This window comes from Amia ocellicauda, chromosome 15 (genome assembly GCF_036373705.1).
Source record: "Amia ocellicauda isolate fAmiCal2 chromosome 15, fAmiCal2.hap1, whole genome shotgun sequence".
NCBI lineage: Eukaryota > Metazoa > Chordata > Actinopteri > Amiiformes > Amiidae > Amia > Amia ocellicauda.
This window is the reverse complement of record NC_089864.1, coordinates 20,038,777-20,061,343: the sequence shown is the minus strand read 5'-3', so window position 1 is coordinate 20,061,343 and position 22,567 is coordinate 20,038,777. Positions and strand designations below refer to the sequence as shown.

At 37.3% G+C, this 22,567-nt stretch overlaps 1 protein-coding gene across 2 annotated transcripts in view; it reads left to right on the top strand.

Moving 5' to 3' along the window:
* Window positions 1-22,244, top strand: part of sema3d (sema domain, immunoglobulin domain (Ig), short basic domain, secreted, (semaphorin) 3D) — a 47,756-nt gene extending 25,512 nt beyond the window's left edge. The window contains exons 7-18 of one of the 2 annotated variants that reach the window (XM_066723994.1): window positions 2,359-2,487; window positions 3,691-3,833; window positions 6,689-6,803; window positions 6,893-6,962; window positions 7,217-7,361; window positions 9,647-9,869; window positions 10,999-11,087; window positions 11,995-12,036; window positions 12,600-12,754; window positions 13,368-13,432; window positions 13,718-13,857; window positions 20,386-22,244. In XM_066723994.1, coding sequence (XP_066580091.1) covers window positions 2,359-2,487; window positions 3,691-3,833; window positions 6,689-6,803; window positions 6,893-6,962; window positions 7,217-7,361; window positions 9,647-9,869; window positions 10,999-11,087; window positions 11,995-12,036; window positions 12,600-12,754; window positions 13,368-13,432; window positions 13,718-13,857; window positions 20,386-20,832 — 1,763 coding nt within the window. In that variant the 3' untranslated portion in view covers window positions 20,833-22,244. Of the gene's footprint in view, window positions 1-2,358; window positions 2,488-3,690; window positions 3,834-6,688; window positions 6,804-6,892; window positions 6,963-7,216; window positions 7,362-9,646; window positions 9,870-10,998; window positions 11,088-11,994; window positions 12,037-12,596; window positions 12,755-13,367; window positions 13,433-13,717; window positions 13,858-20,385 lie in introns of both variants that reach the window. The other variant, XM_066723993.1, reaches the window with a different exon arrangement.
* The last annotated feature ends 323 nt before the right edge of the window (window positions 22,245-22,567 follow it).

The following is a 22,567-nucleotide window of genomic DNA, read 5'->3' as shown; positions in this document are numbered from 1 at the left end:
GGAGGGATAGAAGATTACGAGAATGTATGGACACTTCACAGAGCAGATATAATTATCATTGTAATCTTTCTTCATTAATCTACCAGTATTATTATTTATTTATGCAGAGAGATTCCTTTTGACCTGTGTCTTAAGGAATTTATGGATTCTCAACCCCATTAAATCATCATGAATCAGCTCTGTTCATGGTTTATAATGGAGAAGCAATCACTTTGAAGTGGGGGCTCCTACCCCAGGTTATTAAAGGAATGAGACAGTGCTGTGTCTCAGTTTCTATTATAATGAGAGACATGATTAGTGATCTTGACTCCTGCAGATGGTCATTTATCGTGCGTGGCACATTTGAGCGGTGATAAGTGGTTCTTTATGGGTTTGAGAAGTTTTTGTTCTCCTGCTGCAAGGTCTTCATTGGTCTACAACCCATAGTGAATCTTTAAAATACCACTGGAGTTGCATAGACACATGGAGAGAGAAAAAGAGATTGATCTATCTACATTAAAGAAATTCATAATGGACGTAAAGAATATGGGGCTGTCAAGATGTGGTTTTCAAAAGACTGTCTATTCATCGGGGGGAAAAATATGGGGTCTTTTCTCCATTCAAGAATCAACTATTCTCCCAGTAGTCAGTGTCTAATTTCACAAGTTAATAAATGACCTTTTCATTAAGTCAAGTATTGCCCAAGAGTCAATAAAACTTAAATAACAGAAAGTTCACAAATTCCATGTGATGCCATATACTCAGCTATCAACTTTTGGATTTTAAAATCTCTATTGCTTTGATTTGAATCCAGTCTATTTAGTCTGTTGGTCAATAATTTGATTTAGGCTGGTTTTTGTGGATGCAGATCACATTGAGAATGTGCTATATTCCAATTGAGCTGATTATCCGATCCTTAATTACTGTTATTTGTGCATTTTTAAAATATCTATGTATGTTTTAATGTTCTTTTGCACAACTGTGTCTAAACTGGGTTGGAGGAATTTGCTGGGGAGTGTATAACCACAGAAAGAACGTTTTAAAGTCTTTCAACAAAGCTTCCCCCTGGAAGAGCCTTGGTCATTGCCTGTCTGTCAGCTAAGCAAACACTAATTATATAACCCATTTCTCATCGTGACATCCAGCTTTCTGGAAAAATGCTATTGTTGTTTCCCTGAAGAGGAGACTGGCTGCCTGATTGATGTATCTATAAACACTTGTTATAAAGGGTGATGGAAAGGAATGATAATAACAGTGGCTCTGAATCCTCTTTATTTATTTAGGTAGAGTACCATTGTTTGAACCAGAATCATCCTATAGATGAGAAATGTGCAAGACATAGTGCAGCAATTTATTTCATGAACTCTGCTAAAGTCTTTCATTACATTTAGTTCTATACGTTGCCAAGATAAATGGGTGCATTTTAGAAGAAAAGTTTTAGCTTGTTTCCCCCCCCCCCCCCCCCAAAGACTATGCCCGGTCACTTCTTTATGTTTTGATGAAGTGTTTTAATTTCTACAAATTCTTATACACTGGTACAATCATGCCTGTCCTGTTGATCTTTTAATACTTAATTAGGTTGTTTACAGTGTCATACCACAACGTGTGTAATTCACTCAGAATTAACATTCCAGATTGATTCATCTTCTCATACATATCAGGGGTAGAACTGTATATTATTCATTAACATTAAAACAAAAAAGGTTTAAAATCATTTGCGGTGTTTACTCTCAATTGAAAAGTGTCAGAAAGATGTCTTATTGCCTACGATGCACGTATGGTCATCAGAGTAAGTCCACAGACTTTCACAGCTTGTTCTGCAAACAGCAGGTTGGTTCTTTGCTCCCACTGAGCTGGCTATAGTAGTGCATCTGATCTGAAGAATAAATACCCTGCACTGGACTCCCCACTTCCACGGGTGTGAAAAAGCAAGGCTGTAAAATTTCGACAACAATGCAACCCTGCAGCACGTACCCACTGAGGAGGTATTCAATAAAACCTGTGGATGAAGCCAGACTGATCTCCGACTGGTTTCAGCAGAGCCGCTGAGGAAGATAAAAGAATGAGTAGCAATAGGATTTGTTCAGAAGACACTTTGATGTTTGTTGCTCCTTTCTTCAGTGATAATAGTAATTTTCTAGTAGGCTTCTGTATTTCCCAAGACTAGATTTATACATTCAATAACAAAATATAAAAGTAATAATTAAAGATGGAGGGTTTATTGAAATGGATTAATATTACTACATTTTAAGTATAACATAGTTACATTTAGGTACATCTCAGTTTCATTCTTCCATATCTCTGTATTTCAATAATATGTTAACCAGGTAGTTGTTTGTAGTGTGCCTCACCTTTATCTTTTTGTTCTTTAATGTACAGATGAATACTTGTATGCTGGAACCGCATCTGATTTTCTGGGCAAAGACACAACTTTCACTCGTTCTCTCGGCCCCCCGAATGATCGCCATTACATAAGGACGGACATCTCTGAACATTATTGGATCAATGGTACATCTTTAAAACTGTATTCTTGTTTTCTGTTTTTTGTAATTAGAACATCATGGTACTGGAAAGATTTTGTGCCAGCTGTGCGCTCAGAGAGGTATAACTCAGTCAGGGCTGCGCAGGTGTCCGATTTGAATCCAAGCAGCGTCAGTGTTTTTCCAATATTGATTTCTTGCCATTTTGTTCTGTAAACAGACACAGCAGTGAACACCCTTTCCACTGAACCAGAAACTCCCTCTGCCTCACTTATGCATGGTGGGAGGGGGGGAGGGTTGCAGTTTATTTTCTTCTTAAGCCAAAATGAAATCCAGTTATTTATGAAGTGCAAAGAAGCAGAAAAAGATCCTCACCACACATCCTTGATTTTCATTGTTTTTCCAAAGTCTAACTCAATCAATTATTTGTATTATGCTCCAAATTTTGAAGCATATTTTCCAAATGTGTAGTAATGCCAAGTATAATGTTGTTATCTTTTGAGTCGAGGATACTACCCAAAGCTGCCTATTGGCCACTGTGCGCCCGCACTGCATTGTCAGACTCTTTTTGCTGGAAGCCAAGAGGCTCCCACACAACCTTTTCTGGCTTTTAAGTAATATCTTCTTTCACAGATAACCAGGGTTACATTCCCAGTTTATTTATGTTTTCCCACTTTCCATGTCTCTTCCAAAGCATTTTAGAAAGCTCTAACAAATATCACTAACAAAACCTTGTTTGTGCTCAAAAATTTACTTTACCTCCTTAATTGAAATGCTCCCCTGTGAATGGTAGGTTTTTCTAGAATATGATATCATGTCCATAAAATAGACCAAGTTGTCTATGTGTCTTTTGTTTTTGTTTTCTTAACTGTTGACTGCAGTTCTGAGCAGCTGACTCATGCCATTTACTGTACATTTGAAGAGTTCAGATATAAGGCTCAGTTTTCCACTGTGAGACTCTTCATTGTAGAGTGGCCAGTTGACCTGTAGTGTAAAATAAGGGCCAATAATAATACAGAAAATATGTAAAAACAAATGTATAATATTATCTTATATACTGCTCATATACTGATCTAATTTAGATGCAACAGAACAGACTGATTTAACTGCTTGCCTACTGTAGTCAGCAACATGTAATTGCACTTTCATTCAATCCACCTTTCTCAACTTGCCTTCACTTTGTGCTCAATGGTAAACTTGTGTCTTTTTTTTGTTTTGTTTGTTTTACCAGAGGCAAAGTTCATTGCAGCCCACCCTGTTGCGGACACCTACAACCCGGATGATGATAAGATTTACTTCTTCTTTCGAGAGGCTTCCAGAGAGGGTATCCCGAGTGATAAAAGTGTCTTCTCCAGAGTTGCTAGAGTCTGTAAGGTGAGACTGGAACATGAACTCAGTTTTGCATCGTTTTATCACACACACAATGACATAATGTTTTCTTATTTATGTTGAATTGACAGCTTTGATGATACCCAATGAGGCGGAACCGTAGTCCTGCACGTCACATCGAGTAAATATTTAAAATCCCCTGGGAAGCGATCTGCCTGGTTCTGTTTTTCTTTTAAATATCGGAGGACTCTCCAACAGTGTCAGTCAGAGTTGCATAATCACAGCGATGGAGTGAATCTGATACCTTGTGTTTGTTACTGATCTCCATGAACACCAACATGCACTTTCTGTGTCTGCACAGGATTCTAATTATAACTGTTCACAGTATGTTGAATTTCACTAAAACCGATTATACTGCTCTGGATAACTCCTCCGCACTAATCCTGCATGAAGGACTATGAATTTGCCACAAAACTTCAGATTGTATATATACAGTGGGGGAAAAAATATTTGATCCCCTGCTGATTTTGTAAGTTTGCCCACTGACAAAGAAATGATCAGTGTATAATTTTAATGGTAGGTGTATTTTAACAGTGAGAGACAGAATAACAACAAAAAAATCCAGAAAAATGCATTTCAAAAAAGTTATAAATTGATTTGCATGTTAATGAGGGAAATAAGTATTTGACCCCTTCAACTTAGTACTTGGTGGAAAAACCCTTGCTGGCAATCACAGAGGTCAGACGTTTCTTGTAGTTGGCCACCAGGTTTGCACACATCTCAGGAGGGATTTTGTCCCACTCCTCTTTGCAGATCCTCTCCAAGTCATTAAGGTTTCGAGGCTGATGTTTGGCAACTCGAACCTTCAGCTCCCTCCACAGATTTTCTATGGGATTAAGGTCTGGAGACTGGCTAGGCCACTCCAGGACCTTAATGTGCTTCTTCTTGAGCCACTCCTTTGTTGCCTTGGCTGTGTGTTTTGGGTCATTGTCATGCTGGAATACCACCCACGACCCATTTTCAATGCCCTGGCTGAGGGAAGGAGGTTCTCACCCAAGATTTGACGGTACATGGCCCCGTCATCGTCCCTTTGATGCGGTGCAGTTGTCCTGTCCCCTTAGCAGAAAAACACCCCCAAAGCATAATGTTTCCACCTCCATGTTTGACGGTGGGGATGGTGTTCTTGGGGTCATTCCTCCTCCTCCAAACACAGCGAGTTGAGATGATGCCAAAGAGCTTGATTTTGGTCTCATCTGACCACAACACTTTCACCCAGTTCTCCTCTGAATCATTCAGATGTTCATTGGCAAACTTCAGACGGGCCTGTACATGTGCTTTCTTGAGCAGGGGGACCTTGCGGACGCTGCAGGATTTCAGTCCTTCACGGCATAGTGTGTTACCAATTGTTTTCTTGGTGACTATGGTCCCAGCTGCATGGGGATCATTAACAAGATCCTCCCGTGTAGTTCTGAGCTGATTCCTCACCGTTCTCATGATCATTGAAACTCCACGAGGTGAGATCTTGCATGGAGCCCCAGACCGAGGGAGACTGACAGTTATTTTGTGTTTCTTCCATTTGCGAATAATCGCACCAACTGTTGTCACCTTCTCACCAAGCTGCTTGGCGATGGTCTTGTAGCCCATTCCAGCCTTGTGTAGGTCTACAGTCTTGTCCCTGACATCCTTGGACAGCTCTTTGGTCTTGGCCCTGGTGGAGAGTTTGGAATCTGATTGATTGATTGCTTCTGTGGACAGGTGTCTTTTATACAGGTAACGAGCTCCCTTTAAGAGAGTGCTCCTAATCTCAGCTCATTACCTGTATAAAAGACACCTGGGAGCCAGAAATCTTGCTGTTTGATAGGGGATCAAATACTTATTTCCCTCATTAACATGCAAATCAATTTATAACTTTTTTGAAATGCATTTATATATATATATGATGTGGGACAGTACCCTGTCTAGATGCCAAATATATTCTCTTTGAATTGCTGTTGCAGCAAGATTGAGTAAATCATGTGCAGTTTGCAGCTCTGTGTGTTGCTCTGGATAGGCCAGGTTCAGTACTGTGCCTGTGTAGCTGATTTTTAGAAAAACATTTTCATTCAAGGCCATATAAAGAACAAACAACAAAGGAGTCTGTGATAAAGTTTGGGGTACCTTACTGACCTCATTGACGTCAGTGTAGTTGCTCAGCAGCCAAGGCAGTAATTCTATATATGATAGTATGTTCTTTAGAAAAACTTCAGATAAGTCTTTCTGACTCAGCTCTTCGGTTTAGATGAATAAACTTCTGTGGTATGATTCCAATTAAATTGGGTCCTTGTCCACTATCTATTGTCCATCTATTGAGGGAATAAATGCCTCCTTAGAGTAGATTTTCTTTCTACACTGCCATTACTTCCAAATGTGCTGCATCCACTTTTTACTCTTTTTTAAATTTCTTCCATAAGATCTCCATCTGCACTGATTTGTTGTCCAAGGTAGACTTAACTGTTGACGTCTTGAAATATCTTTCTGTCTACTTCAATTGTCTTAGCTATTGAACATAACTTTGGTTTTACTCAAGTTCAATTTGAGGACAGTTTTCATACATGTATCTGAGAGTTCCTGAACTTGAAGCTGCGGGTGTTCAGGTGTTTTTGCAAAAATGGTGATAATATTGACACATTGTTTCAGTTTCATCTTGATTCCTTTTACTTCCCAGTTCAAAGTCTTGAAAACTTATTTAAATGTTGCTGTGAAGGGTTGATGTGTTAATACTTCTGTAAATACTTAGTCTATTGGGAAGTAGAATAATGGGCCTTCTTCAATCTTTATTCATCAACATGGAGGACTGGTTCCAAACCATAGACATTCCAATTATTTGACTACTTATAAACTCACAATTTGTTTTATTTCAGAATGATGTAGGAGGTCTCAGGAGCCTAACTAACAAGTGGACAACATTTCTGAAAGCTAGACTGGTTTGCTCCATTCCTGGATCTGACGGTGTTGATACCCACTTTGATGAATTGCGTAAGTGAGGCTCGTGATCAACCATTTTATTTTTGGCTGCAGCTGGAATAAATATAATATCTGTTTATCTGTTTTATTTTTTATTTTAGAGGACATTTTCCTGCTTTCCACAAAAGATGATAGAAACCCAGTCGTGTATGGCGTCTTTACAACAACAAGGTACAAACTCATCCCGCCAATTCCACTTTGGAGTCCAAAGCTAAAGAGACACACATTCTTATGTCATGTAAACATTTGTACTGACTTTGTGTATGTTTTGCAAAAGAATAATAATATTATTTCAGTTATTCATTCAGTTATAGTTTTGTGTAATTGCATTCACTCGTATTGTATTGTATTACTGTAGTTTATCATTTATAGTACTATGGAAATTGATCTGTATTTATAATTGACTAAAAGCCAACATCTTTCAGTTCAATATTTAAAGGCTCTGCAGTCTGTGTGTACAGTATGGCGGATATTCGTGCCGTCTTCAATGGACCGTATGCTCATAAAGACGGGCCGGACCATCGCTGGGTTGAGTATGAGGGGAAGATACCGTATCCACGACCGGGCACAGTAAGTATATGACAGTGGCATCTGCAGTGGAAACAGTTAAAATAGATACTGGCAGGACGTGCAAATCAAGCTGAAGGGATACAGTCATTTCCCCTGATTTACTGGAAAAAGTATCCACTTTGCAAGAAGGGTGTCTGATTGAATTCATGTTATCAAACTGAGCCTGTGGTTTGACACATTTCACTTTAGCTTTCTTGGGCGTGCAAAAAATGGCTAGGTAGAGAACTCAGGGTCAGGCACTGGCAAATAGGAAATGAATAGTGCTGACTCTGAATGTAGCTTCAATACAAATATTCTGTTTATTTTAGTGAGGAAATTCCTGTATCTTCAAAGGTTTTTCTTGACACAAAAATGAAAGTAAAATAGACACATTTTTACAAAGACTTTGCTTTGAATGCTGTGTGGAACACACTTTTTAGGTGAAAACAATCCTTGCTCTTAAAATGACAAACATTATTGTCCAAAGGCACTATTTCAAACTTGAAGGTAATGATTGTGTGCGGTGCATTAGAGAACCTGTCGACACTGATCCTTATCATAGTTTCAAAATGTTTGGTGTTGACAGCATTGTGTCGGCCGTTTTTCAGGACCGATTCTACAGACAAATGTTAATTTAGGGCCGGATTAAATCAAAACTTTGACCCACCCGCTTATAGCAAACTACAAACATGTACATCATAGCGGTTACATTTATGATTAGAAGAAAGTGGCATCTAACTGAAAATGAAGCCACAACTGAGTACAGTTCTTTAGTTTTCTATTAGTGGGTGTGTCAAAGTTTTGATTTAATCCCAGCCTTAGTTTGAACAATAACCAAAAGGCTCTGCTTTAATTTGTTGGTAGCCAATAACAATTTGTACATGTTGACAACAATGTCAACAACCTTGAAATACAAGATACTGTATCTAAAAGGTTTTGTACAGCTTTTAAGTGGTTAATATTGTAAACCTTGATCAGTAAACAATATAATAGAAGGACTACATTTGCTTTAAAATATACATGATGAAAATGAATGATTCATACTATTTTAAATGATTTAAAACCGTAAGAAAATTCAAACCAATCTATTGAATTGAATTTGCTTTACTCATTCCCCCATTACAAGTAAAGGCTGGGTTATTTCCATTCAATTGACAATTTTTTAAACCACCAAAGCAAATTACAAAGTCTTTATCAGATAAAAATTAAGATGCTTGACTTTTTCCAAGAGACTGACAGATAACATTTTTGCTCCATTACATATAATGGATATCAACAATCCATTAAGCTATACCCTTTTATGATTATTTGTATCTTAGATGTCTTTACCCAGACATATATAACTCTGTATTATATGTTATTTATTATTTGATTCTACATGTAATCTCTTGATTGGAAAATTATCTGTTGCAAATATATCTAACACTTTTGAAATGGCATAAATTGTATCCACTAAATTAATGCCTTTGCAAACAAGGTCGTTTATAAAGGTTTATACAGCATTGTACTGCCATTCAGTTGGAAGCTGCTGAGAAATAGAGCAGTGGTCTGATATGGACAGCTTGCTGTGAGGTACTGATATAATGGATGGTGTTGCAACAAGTTATGTTTATATGTGAAATAATAAACACGGGTCATTCCTTGGTATTGATATGGTGCCGTTATAATTAGTCTTTCGTTATCACAATCACAAATGTGTATTGTACAACATTATAAATGAAGTGCTCATATTTACGTAACAAATTATAACACTCAAACTTTAAATATGTTTAGGGGAGCTTTCAAGTCATTCTCTGGAATTTCAACAAGCTGTCCGACATACATTAGGGGGTTGACTGTGTAAATATTCATTGTGAAAATAATCAGCTTGCTGGCTGTCCCCTAAGAATTGCTTGTTTGAAGTTTTGTTATAGCTGCATTTTTCTATGTTGCCACTAGAGGGAAACATTTACTTCGTTTTTAGTTGTTTTATTAAAGCTAACTTTATGAGACATGCTTTGCCAGAATACTTTAGGGGTGTTTGTTCTCTTAAAATGTATGTTTATTATATGCTATGAGTATAATGTGGTCAAATATGCAATATGACTATGATATGTTGTTGTTCTTAGGTTTGTCTTACTTTTCCCCGATTTTCTTAAATGAAAACCAAATTTCTGCTCTTGATGTGTATAACAGAAGTTTTGTCTTGTAATTATTTATATTAGTATTAGTAGTAATAGTAATGTTGTTGTTATTGTCTGTTGCAATATGTATAAACAGTGACATTAGTGATTAGTTACATATTTTTTTCCCTTTCTGTGCAACAGTGTCCAAGTAAGACGTATGATCCCCAAATAAAGACAACAAAAGACTTTCCTGATGATGTCATCAGCTTCATTAAATACCACCCCATGATGTTTAAACCGGTTTACCCGATCACTGGAGAGCCTGTGTTCATAAGGACGAATGTGGATTATAGGCTGACCCAGATTGTGGTGGATCGTGTTGTTGCAGAAGATGGAAAATACGCCGTCATGTTTTTGGGGACAGGTACGTCTTCCATATTGAGTGTCACAACAACACACAGCGCACAGAGCAACTCCATTTGCTGCCTTGAAGGATGAATAACACACAATTCCTTGAGCATTGTTTGAATCGTATTCTTTATCAAATACGTAGTTGTGCTGCTGTAATTTAAAAAAATTATTTTCATATATGGCTACAATTAGTAATTCTATTTTTTCATTACATACATGTCGGCGAAATAATCCTACAGGGTAATGCCTTTAATACCCATTTCCTGTTATTTATATACAATAAATCTTCATGTAAATTCAAAGTGTTTAAATCTCCTGAGGTGCAGTTTGCTCATTTCTGACTACAGATGGCACTATAGGCTACACTATGATTTGAGATCAGCAAATATGTAAGAAACGTATCTTTATCGCTTTACTTCATATATTTTGAAACTGATCTCCAGTGTTTGTTTGTGTAGCATTGTTATTGAGGTAGAGGCATTGGTATGTATCAGGATTTTCATTAAAAGCTATAATTACATTGCTGTTGGTGTACAATATAATCTTCGGCTCTGCCCCATTTTCATAACTCACTCATGTTTTCAACACTTGGCAAATGTTTTTTTATAAGAGGAAAAAAGGGAATACCAGTTCTGGGCTGCTGCCAGAAAAATGCTTTTGTCAAGAAATAAAAACATATGTATAGAAATAACCAGTGATGAAATACATAAACCTTTGGGAGAACTGTTATTTATGTCTTTCTCAGAATTAAAGCAGTAATGCTATTTGTCAAAATCGAAAACAATATTGCTTTGTTCCTTAACATCAAACAAAATTGAGTATTCCTCTGAAATTCACATGGATGTAATGTAAATAATACCGCTTATGAACTCAAACACGCTAATGCAAAGGAATGTCTTAAATGTCTACAAAAATATAAAATAAAAATTCTAAGAAAGGAGAAATGTAAACAGCCGCACAGAATGTCAGAAATAGTGAAATTCAGTTTTAATCAAACTAGACTATAAAACAATAGTTCTATTAATAAGAAGAAAGTAATTTGGGACAATTAGGATTAATAAATTCATTCAAAAATAAAAATTCATACAGTATATGATTGTCTGCTAGGCTGATAATTACTTTCTCTGTTCTGTACTTCTTAGATGCAGGGACTGTGTTAAAAGTTGTGAGCATAACACAAGAGAACTGGCTCACAGAAGAGGTTGTCCTGGAAGAACTGCAGGTGTTTAAGGTAAGACAGAAGACAACAGGAATAAAATGGCACCATTAAATCAGTCCGGAACAAAAACAACCATTTTAAACAGGGTAGTCACAGTATCATAGCCTTTGTGTCGTTGTTCAGGAAACGGGCAAGAACAGGCATATTCAGGAGTTGAATTAATTCATCAAAACCTTGACAGATATATAAGCAAGACAACGTCTGGAATCTCCGGAACACTTCGACGTGCTTCTTGACAGTTACATTCGCACGAGAAAAGTCAGAAGCTCACTCGCCACCAATTGACACATCAAACAGAAGGAACGTATTAATGCCCTATCTAAATACAGAACAAATATTCCCAGAACAGCTCCTGCCAGGTCAGGAGAGCAAAACTAATCAACACCTTTGCCTTACTATAGAGAAGCCATTGAGAGGAGTACATCTTGTGGAGTCGTCTCTCTCGCTCTCTCGAATTCAAGCGTAGTTTCCTCTTCTCTCTTCGGCCAAGCCTTTGAGTCAGTACACTTATTGCTTATCTGCAGTTTCATCTGGATTTAATTTAGCTTGACTAAACACAAAGCTGAAAAAGCACAATCTGGTTTAGATTCCCCTAATACATGAAACAAAACAATAAAATATAATTGTTATTATTATAAAAAACGACTTTGTAGATTGATTGTAGATAGTGATATAATAAATAAATAAATACATACATATATATGCAGTTTCTGTGACGCCTTTAAAAACAAATGGAGTATTGTTAAAAGAATCGCATACCTTTCAATCTATATCCCACTATGTACACTGCTTTGAAGTAGATTTATATTTTAATAGGACATACAAGGTCTTTAAGGAGGATATACATAATATAAAAGTATAATATGGGGGTGACATTTATCTACCTACATTTATCAAGAATTTGTATTTTTTATTGTAGGTTCCTTCACCCATTCTGACTATGGAGATATCCTCCAAACAGGTAAGAACATTAATTTATGTATTTCTGATTTATTTTCTAAGGTGCAGCATACAGACTAATCTTATAAACAATTAAACAATTGAAATATTGGATCACAGTCTATTTTTCCAGCAGGTAAACAAATGAAATGCATGAATGCTCTATTCATGAACAAAACATAACAAAACTTAAAACTGAAAATCTGGAGCCACCCTTAAACATTAAACAAAGTGGTACCTTCATGAGCGGGTTAGGGTAAAAATGCAAACATTACGAGGCTGGGCCGAGGCTGTACCAGTATGAAACGGACACCTGAGCTCAAAGGCGTTCAGGGCAATACTCTCAGGTCTGTCAAAGAGCAGTGTGATGGGTGTTTAAAATGTACTGGATGAGAAGTTTCCCCACACCTACATGTCTTCACAATGAATAAGTTCAATTAAAGGTCAGTAGCTGTAGTAACTATCATCCAATAAGCGGTACAATATACAAATTATACAACAATATTATATATAACAATATTTCAAATGCCTTGGATTCATTAAGTGCCCCTAATTGTACTTTTTGTGTTGTTTATTTTGCAGCAGCAGTTATATATCGGTTCCAGGGATGGGCTGGTTCAAGTCTCGCTTCACAGATGTCACATTTACGGGAAGGTCTGCGCTGAATGCTGTCTTGCAAGGGATCCGTATTGTGCATGGGATGGATATTCATGTTCGAGATATGTCCCGGCTTCTAAAAGGTAGAGTTGGACGGCCTCATTCGAAAAAAAAAAAAAAAAAGACTAAGAAACCTGCCAGCGGCTCAGTTCGTATTACTCCCTAATTTCAGTTTCACTATCAGTTCATTATTCTTTCAAAGAACAGAATTGTAAACAGAGTCCCGGATTCATCTTCTGAACTGGCTGCTCGTTCCAAAAGAATCCTGTTTGTAGTGTCGCCAGATGTATATTGTCAGTTTCTGAATTAATTTATTTGAAGAGCTGCAGTAATCGAGTATAATGTTACGCAGGTGGATTAATGTCACAGGACGTAAAACTTTATACTTCACTCTGAGAGATCAGTCTTCCCTTGGGCAAGTTTTCCAGGTTTTGTGGTTTTATTTGGAAGTTCTCAGTGCCAGAGAGCAAGAGAGAGTAATACCATAATTATTTTTTTTATTCATGAGGAGTGTGTAGTCAGAACATTATGTTTGAATATTTGAATTAAACAATTTCTTTCATACATTTGTGACATTTTTCCAATAAAAGGAAACAATCAAAATATCATTACACATATTCAACATGAAAACATACATTTGTAACTAGGGGTATAGATAGATTAAGTCTGACAGTATTTCTTGAATTGATTCCTCAGAAGAGCAAGAAGACAAGATATAAAACATGGTGATCCTTCAAGCCAGTGTTGGGACATAGAGGATAGTAAGTATTTTTGTTGTCTCTGAATAAAAAAACACTGAATAAATGTCAGAATTATATATTGCAGAAAAAAAGTGTTGTATATATTTCAACATATATAATTGTACTGTGTAAGTATTTTAAATACATTTAATAAATAAATCAATAGATAATAAATACATAAAATCTGTACTGTGTATTTGACATGCCTTTTTGATAACCAAAATGTACTATGTGTTGAACCATATCATTTATGTAAAATACTTTTTTTTTGTTTCCTTTCCTGTCCTTTCCTTTCCTTCCCCTCAGCTTTGGCTAATGAACAAGCTGAAGAAAAGATCATGTTTGGTGTTGAACATAATTCAACCTTCCTGGAATGTATCCCAAAGTCTCAGCAGGCATCCATCAGGTGGTTTCTGCAGAGGTCTGGGACTGACTTTCGGGAAGAGGTAAAGCTTCATTTAAAATTATAATTTTTCATCCCACAATGCACACTTTGCATTCATGGAAGTCAATGGAGTTCAAAAGCAAAGTTCACAAGAAAAGAACCCCCCCTCTCGTCCTCAGATGCACAAGTATAAATCCGAATGACAGAGTTCCCTTTCCAGCGTCCATTGTTTCAGATTCCTCCACCACCCAAATCACAGCCATTGCTGGAGGGTCACAAATCACAAGAGTCCTGGCTCAATTCTCCCAGTTCGAGGTTCGATTTTCTCATCGTCACAGATGTCATTCCCTCAGACAAACGATATTTGCAATTGCCAGTCTACTCCAACAATACAAGGTTATCTGAAGCTCCAATGTTATTGCCCGCTCAAATTTGAGTTCTTATGTTCAATTGCACAAAGTCTGTTTAAAAAGATTAAAATTGATTTTGGTTTTCATGAAAAGGCTGTGGATTTAAGACCTATTATTGGGAGTTAGTGTGTTTGTGTTTATGTGTGTGTGTGACCTCCTATCTCTCATCCTTTGATGGAGTATGGGGCATTGTACAACTTCTGTCTAGTGTAGTGCTACTTTACGATCTATAAGCATTTACTGTCAGGTAGAGGTGGAGCAGAACAGTACAGTGGTGCTGAGAGCGTGATGCATGGTTGTGGCATTATATTTCCACAATAGGTTACTGCAGAGCGCTGGATTCTTTGTGTGAAGTTCCTCAAGAATGCTCTGCTGGTGGTTCTTCATCCCGAGTCAGGGATAGATTATAGACTGCACCCCCACTAAGAAACAGACAAACAGCTATTGTAAAATGAGCCCAGAAATAAAATAAAATAAATGTTGATTTGGATCAGGACAAGGCGCCACATGCCACTCTGAAAGGAATTTACACATTCTAATGTATCACTTAAAAAAAATATATATATATATATATATATTAACATAAAGAATATTTGTCTGCTTTTGGAGGATTTCATTTTATTTTGGCAGGGCACCATAGTATTGAACTGTCCACATGCTGTGAGTAATAACACATAACTCATCGCAGGATTACAAAGCCTCACCTGGATGTTTAGGTTTATAATTACAAGGTTTGCATGTAGCTAAGGGGAGCCAAACTGGGATCTGTTTGTTCCAACGGTTGGCTCTGAGCCACTTGAATAATATTCTTAAACAAGGGGATTTCTGAATCTATGACCTGCACAGGGGGCTGCTGGGAGATTCCTACCCTTCTAGTCCAAATTCTTGGTTGGTTTAGCCATTGGATTTAAAGCCCTGCAGCCTCTGTTTGTGCAATATATATATATATATATATATATATGGCTTGAAATATAGTTAGTTCAGTGCTTAAAGACAGATTAGATACGTGTAAATATATCCTTAAAATGTTATTATAACACATTTATAACAATGAAAACAATGTATACTTCTGGTGAGGCCTATCATTATTTAATTAGTTAAGAGCATTTGTTGCAGCCAATAATATTTCATATTAAAACATTAAACATTAGTCCTTCTTTGAAAGACAAGAATCAGCACATAAAGCTAATCTATTTTAATGATCCACAAGCTTCTAGTGCTTTATATTGAATCTGATGTCTTTTAAAAGTGTGCTCTCCTGTTTGGATAGTGCTACTGCTACTGAAATCTTATAGAATGTAAGAGTCTGTGTATAAATATAGTCTATACTGAGATAGTATTCTCCATTAATATTGTACTTGCAGTCGTCACTTTGATATGCATGTAAAACAGCAGCTTGAAACATATTATTTATATTTATTAACATTTAATGTGCCTCTATTTATGAAACAGACATGCAATGTTAAAAAGCAACACCCGATAAATCAGTTTTGCTTTTGAGAAGTACCATACAAATGTGCAAAAGCTGAAAAGTAAAATAAAATATTTGATCAAGTGTATCTTACATTTTTTTTTTAAAAGTAAAGGTTTTTCTCTGTTTGAAAAGAGCATGCATAAGAGGTAATTCAATGCTTGGTTATTATTTCACATTCTACTTTACTTGAACTCATTATTGGTTTTATCTGGCAATTGGACACTTTAGTGTTCTTTGTTTCATAAAGAGGTGATGAATGACTGGTACCAGAAACAGCCTTTTGGAAAATTCTTCAGCCACATGGAAAACGATTCGCAAGAACTGCTCGCTGAACTCCATTATGACATACATCCCCAAAATGGGTTGACAAAGATGAGCTTAGTCAGCAGATCTAGTGTCACCATTATACTACTTCTTTTCAAAGAATGCAAACATAAAGACAGGTGCTGAAACTTCAAAAGGCAGAACGTTTTATTATTCTCCAAAGTCGAAAGCATATCCCCAACAATCGGGATATAGTGGAGTTGACCATGTGTTTGTATTTAAAGTCACACTTGCAGTTTAAGTTACATTTACTGCTGGCCGGAAGACAGAATAGGTATGAAGTTGTGTAAAGCTGTTCATGATGACCTACACTTACCTTCACCTTTGCTGTTTTATATCATGTTAAAAATATCGCAGCACGAAGTCACAGACCTGTGTCTGAATGTTTCCTGTAAATTAAGCTTTCGAGTAACCTTCATGAAGAAGAAAAACAAGACTCTTACTGGAGGTTATGTTACATGAACTCCAACACAGCGTGATACTTTACAGTAAGGGGTTTAGCATTCATTCAGTGTTTCTGTGTTCATTGGCTAACAAGCTATTATAAACTAATTTGAATACAAAGAAGGTGAAACAAGGTTCTGAGAGAATTCCCCTTAAATGGTGCATTGCCAGCAGATCCTTTTCTGTGCTTTAACAAAGTGGCATCAACATCAGAAAAGAAAACAAAGAAGACTCGGGGAAAAATATGTAGCAGATTGTGGCAATTGTGCTTTTGCCCAGTGCATCAGCATGTTCACACATTGGAAATCACGGTCTGTTAAGATGTTTGCTCATTTTAGTTTAATTTGTATCTCATTCGATTATAATTGGTGAAAATCTGATCTATAGTGATTGTCTTCTTTAAAATATCGGATTATTTGATTACAGATCTCCAATGTTGTCCACGACTGTAAAATATATCTGGTTTTACTAGTCGGACTGCATAATTGGTTTCAATATTACTACCTTACCTTACAGGGTTTTGCCTTAAGACTTATGCTGACTCAGACATGGTATCACTTTATGAAATGACCACATATTCTTATCAATCTTCTCCCTGAAACATTATATTGAAAAACCCTGTGCTTTTAATGACTTGTCTTCTACAGTAATGCTTCCTGTATTGGAATTAATGTTTCCATGCCTGCGACATAAGAGATGTTGTAGACGCACTTGTGGATGACCAGTCATGCATGATTTATAGCCGCAGGCCTTAACTGCTTCCTTTATGTAACAGTGTTGCGCTTTTTACCAAGCCAAAAGTTGTCATTGTTATTGATTGTTGCATTAATTAATAGCAACTCAATCTCATACTGTTGGGATCAGTGCTTCCACAGAGCATAGTTGTGATTTAGTGGAAAGTCATATGGAATTGGACAGAGGGGATTTCATGGAGTTGTAATACACTGAATATATAGCCAGTATGGTGTAATTTCCTGAAATGGTGGTTCCTATTAGAAACATAAAAGAGTGCTTTCTGTTATCTGGTATTATGTGTGTGTGTGTGTGTGTGCGTGTGTGTGTGTGTGTGTAATAGTGACACTGAAAAGCTAGTATACAGACTGCATTATGCATATACCTTCTAAACGACACACACTGGGACCTGAATTATTCTTAGAAAATAATGAATGTTGCAAAAAATTAATCTACTTTTTTATGATTTAAATGTGTGATATTCTTCATGTAAAGCTCTTGAACAGTCAAGTTATTCAACCTATCTAACCGGGATTGACTAGGACCCATTTGAACGGTTTAGCATTCACGACACATTGCCTGAGTGATGGCTGCAGGGCCTCCCATGCATTACAGCAATTACAGCATTACTTTCGTTAAGCAAGGGGAGGGGAGGGGACCGGCAGTCCACGTCGGAAGCTGTTGGCTCAGTAGGGTGTCTCCTGCCTGTCACCTATCAGGTCTTGGCACGAGGTCCTAATCTGCCTCTCAATACGCGATGGGAGGAGACGGGATCTTTTGCTGGAATTCATGTTGTCAGTGGTTAATTCTGCCGTTTCAGACGCTATGAAAGACCCTTTTCCGTTGTGTTAAAATATGCACAACAGCGCCTACACATTTCTCATGCCTTCCAGATGCCTCACACAACAATCACATGTATAGAACAATCCTGTTTTGCCTACCTAAGCCTTGTAGTACACGATTATGACATGGATCTCAAGCGCGAGTTCCTTCACATAATTTTTCATGGAGTAATGCTTCCTCACCTCCCCGGTATTTGGATAGTATTTACCATTGTGTGGACAACCTCCCCAGGGCCAGCAGAGGGAACCCACACTCATAAGAGCTGGAGAATGTGTTGGCTGCCATTAAATGGGTAATATATTGGCCTTAATTAGGAACATACCTGCTCCTTGCAGCACGAGAACTGTTTGACCTGCTGGGTGTACTGCTCAGTTTATAGAGCTCTAATATGTTTGTAAGATTTATGTAAAGGCAGGACTGACCTTTATCTGGGGCGTCGTTCCCGTGAATGAAGTTCTAATATTCACTTCCACATGTGAACAAATACATTGCTCCTTTTTTCATTAAACCGTGATTTATAATTGTCGATGTCAACATTACTGTACTGGAAAGATTATATGGTTGCAAAGGGGTACTATATATGCAATGGTTTATTCATTTCTTCTTGGCATGCTTACATCCTAAGCCTTTGTGCTTTAGTCACAGATGCCTCGTATTTAAGTGGAAGGCTGTCTCTTCGCCAAGTGGATGTACCCAGGGAACAGAGACTTCAAAGTTGTTCCACAGAAGTGTGCTGCATATTGGCATACAGCAGCCATTTTAGAAATCTACGGCCTCTGTGAAGAATACCAGATTGCTATCGGGCAAGGGGAGGAGAGCAGGGCAATGTGGACACAATGTCTCAGTAGTTGGTAATTAAAAAAAATACTCAGTGGGTATTCCAAATTGTTTATAATTGCTTCCGTATGTACCACTTGCATTCAGTGAAAACAATAGATGTAAACAGAGACCAGAACATAAATTGCAAGCTGGAATTTTTATGAATGGATGCCTCCCTACCAGCCCAGTATATATAAACATATATTATCCAGTTTAGAAGGCATGCATGTAAACATTTGTAAAGATTTTTGGGCATACATCCTCAATGGTATCAAATCAAACAATAATACAGATATTTAAAACTATGAAGACACGAGGAGTTAAAGTAATGCAATGTTATTTGGTTTTGCTGACTGGTAAATACATCCTACCATTTATTTTCTTGTTTTATTTGTGTCTCATTCATTTAGTCATTTGTTGCAGTATGCATTTCTTAACTCTTTGAATTCTACTTAAATTAACCCGTGAAAGCATGAACTAACCCCTTTATGTTAATAAGAACACTGATATTGTGAGCAAAGTATTATTCTGTTGATCAAAGTATAACGAATAGTCTCACTATGTAATGCAATGCAAGTAAAACCCATGATCTGTTCCAGATAAATAATTAGATGTTTTCTCAAAGATTAAAAGCAAATTAATTGTCACGTTTGATTAGTACTGGCTAATTAAGACAAGATGGGGAATATAGGCTACAGACACACATATGTAGTTTTCCACTTACTCATGCTCAGTAAATGCTGTATCTCATAAAAGGCAAAGGCTGTGAAAACCATCTTTATATGCCTTCAATATGTAGGTTTGGCCAACTCTGGTGTGCGCCCCTTTAATAGGTCAATTTAAATCATTCATAACTATGGAAAAACATGAAATTGTATTATAAAGATCATAACGTCCAATGAAAATGAGAAGGATCTGACCTTCATGATGGCTAGGGCTGGCAAACATTGAGTCTGGAGGTGCCAAGTTCTTATTTGTTTGATTAATCCTTAAACGGTAGGGTCTGGTCAAAATCTATCATTTCTAAAAGTCCCATCTTGTCTATGATCTATTTTTCACCTCAGATGGTGAAGGGAAGTATGCTTTGAAGCTCCTTCTTCCCCCCTAAGCAGCTGTATTGTTTTAGCCCTGACAGAACCATGACACGTGATTCATTTGTAAAGAAGGAGCTATCTAAACAGCCCATTAAAGTAGTTCATAGGGAGCTGACCTTTACCTGATGCCATCACTTCGCTATCATCTGCCGTATGCCATCTTCATGTTACAGCATTCAGAGTGCTATGACAACCTTTGAACTCCTCAAAGCTGTTTGATGAGTTACCTCAATTTGTTTCTCGTTTAACCGTTCATTAACGCATTTAACCCATTTTATGTGTTGCTCCATATAAATTCTAAAACTCTTAATAAAATTAACAGGTACCATCTTCTACTTCTTAACCACTCCACCTCAGGAAAACAGAAGTATAAATACTGATTAAGAGCATAGCAAAGGCTAACAAGGCTAAGGTGTCACTATCATGAGTTTTGTTTTCTTCATGTTTAGGTAAAACCTGACGAAAGGGTGATGAACACCGATCTGGGTCTGCTGATTCGCTCTCTGCACAGAAGGGATTCAGGAACATATTACTGCACTGCCCAAGAGCACGCGTTCGCCCACACCATCCTCCGGCTGAATCTAAAAGTGATTGAAAACGGCCAAATGGAAATCAAGCAGGCCAAAGCAGAGGACCAGGAAGGGCGCAGTCGAGACAGCAGCGTAGATTCCCATCTGGCCTCCGAATCCCGCTACCGATACAAGGACTACCTCCGGCTTGTTAGCCACCCTCTCTTCACGCTGGACGAGTACTGTGAACAAATGTGGTACCGAGAGAAACGGCGACAGAAAAACAAAAGCTCGTCTGGGAAGTGGAAGCATATGCAGGAGTTAAAGAAGAGCAGAAACAGACGGCATCACACACAAGGCCACAAGCCTGAGTCCGCTGACACATAAAACCAATTCAGTAACAGGTATTCTCTTGAATTAGGCCAACACACAAAAGACACCATTGTACCGAGCAAGCATGTCAACAGCACCTTTTCAAATGTACGGCATAGTTGGCATGTCCAGGATCAAAAGGCCACTTGAAATACATTTCTTAAGTGCCCACTGATGTGTAAGGCCATGTCTTGCAATGCATCTCTGTTGAAATGTCACGACCAACATGCATTCATGTTGAATAAATGTAAATATTCAGGTTACTTGTACAGGAGAGCATACTTGCTTTAGGTAGATTATTATTAGTCAGACTTGGAAATCATACTGAGCTTCCAGTTATAACCAAAATGGTACATTTGGTTAAAGCAACAAAACATGTTATTGTTGCTGTTATTGTATAAAGACATTCCAGTATTTTATATAATGTAGTAAACATTTTCTTTAGGTTGTAAAAACACTTCAGTGAAAAGTACAGGACTTTCTTATGTGGGCTGTAAACTTAGGGGGGGGATTGGTTTGTAGCTTTAAGGCAGATTTTGTGTGTATGTTTCACACTGGCATATAGTTGGCACCTTATTTATCCACTGCCTATGGTATAAATAGATTTTAGAAGAAGAAAACGACGAAAAAGAAGGAAGAAAAGTATATTTATATTACCTTCAGTTGCAACTCTGAATAATATTTATTGTATAATATTCAGTACAGCACATGATATAGGTGAACGTAGCTAATGAATACTAGCTTAAATCAGGTAAAGGGAAGTGAGTTTTTAGCCACTGTCAATTCCATTCACCTCATATGACTCATATGAGAGGACCTTAGCTCTTGTGATGTTAATGTAAAATGTCAGAACCAGAGCTGTTCAGAACAACTAGTAAAGCCATTTTAGGTTGCGTTTCTCCCTCTGAGAAACCCTGCCTGTGTTAGATTATCATATTTCAGTGAGGAGGAACATAAAATCTCCCCTTTCGTGTTAAAGGGTTTATCTCTTGGTCATCTCAGAGTGAACCTGCCTGATTAACTGAAAAGCCCTTTAACACATTAGAATGTGGTTCTGGCATGTTCTTCTGCTAAATATGACAAAGAGATCATGCTGATTTATGCGTAAAAGTAGTGTGAGGTATATGTGACCTTAACTAAACTACAAGGGATGAAACAGGTTTCTGAAACATAGTAATGCCAATGGGATTGTCAGGATAATACTTTGTCTATAGCCCACGTATGTATAGAAATCTGGTGGGCACTCGATATTAAATACATGTAGACTGCTCTTAAAGAACTATCTCAAACATGTGTATCTGTGTTTTTATTCTAATGAATGCAAATATAAAATGTATATATTGTTAACATATGAATAAAATCGATAGCATGTGTCACTAAACGCCTGTAATGTTTCAGGTTATGAGATTAAAAAATGATGCAATTTGTGTTGAATGCCACTTTTAATAATAAAACATGTTGTTTTGGACATTAAAACAACAGAAAATTCACCTGAGACCCAACTGAACCCCACAGGCCTGAAAATAGAATAAGAATAACCACTGGCACGAAGAGGGGTTGGCTTTTATTGGTATGGGAACAATCGGATCTATGGACAAACCTTTTCAGATGTGGTTTGGGACAGTGAACTACTCACCCTAAATGCATAACACTGGACAGCCCTAAAACGCTGGATTTGTGATCTGAACTAAATTTGAACCAAGCCCATAAACAGAATGATAACCCTAAGGGCAAAAAGGGGCTTCTTAAC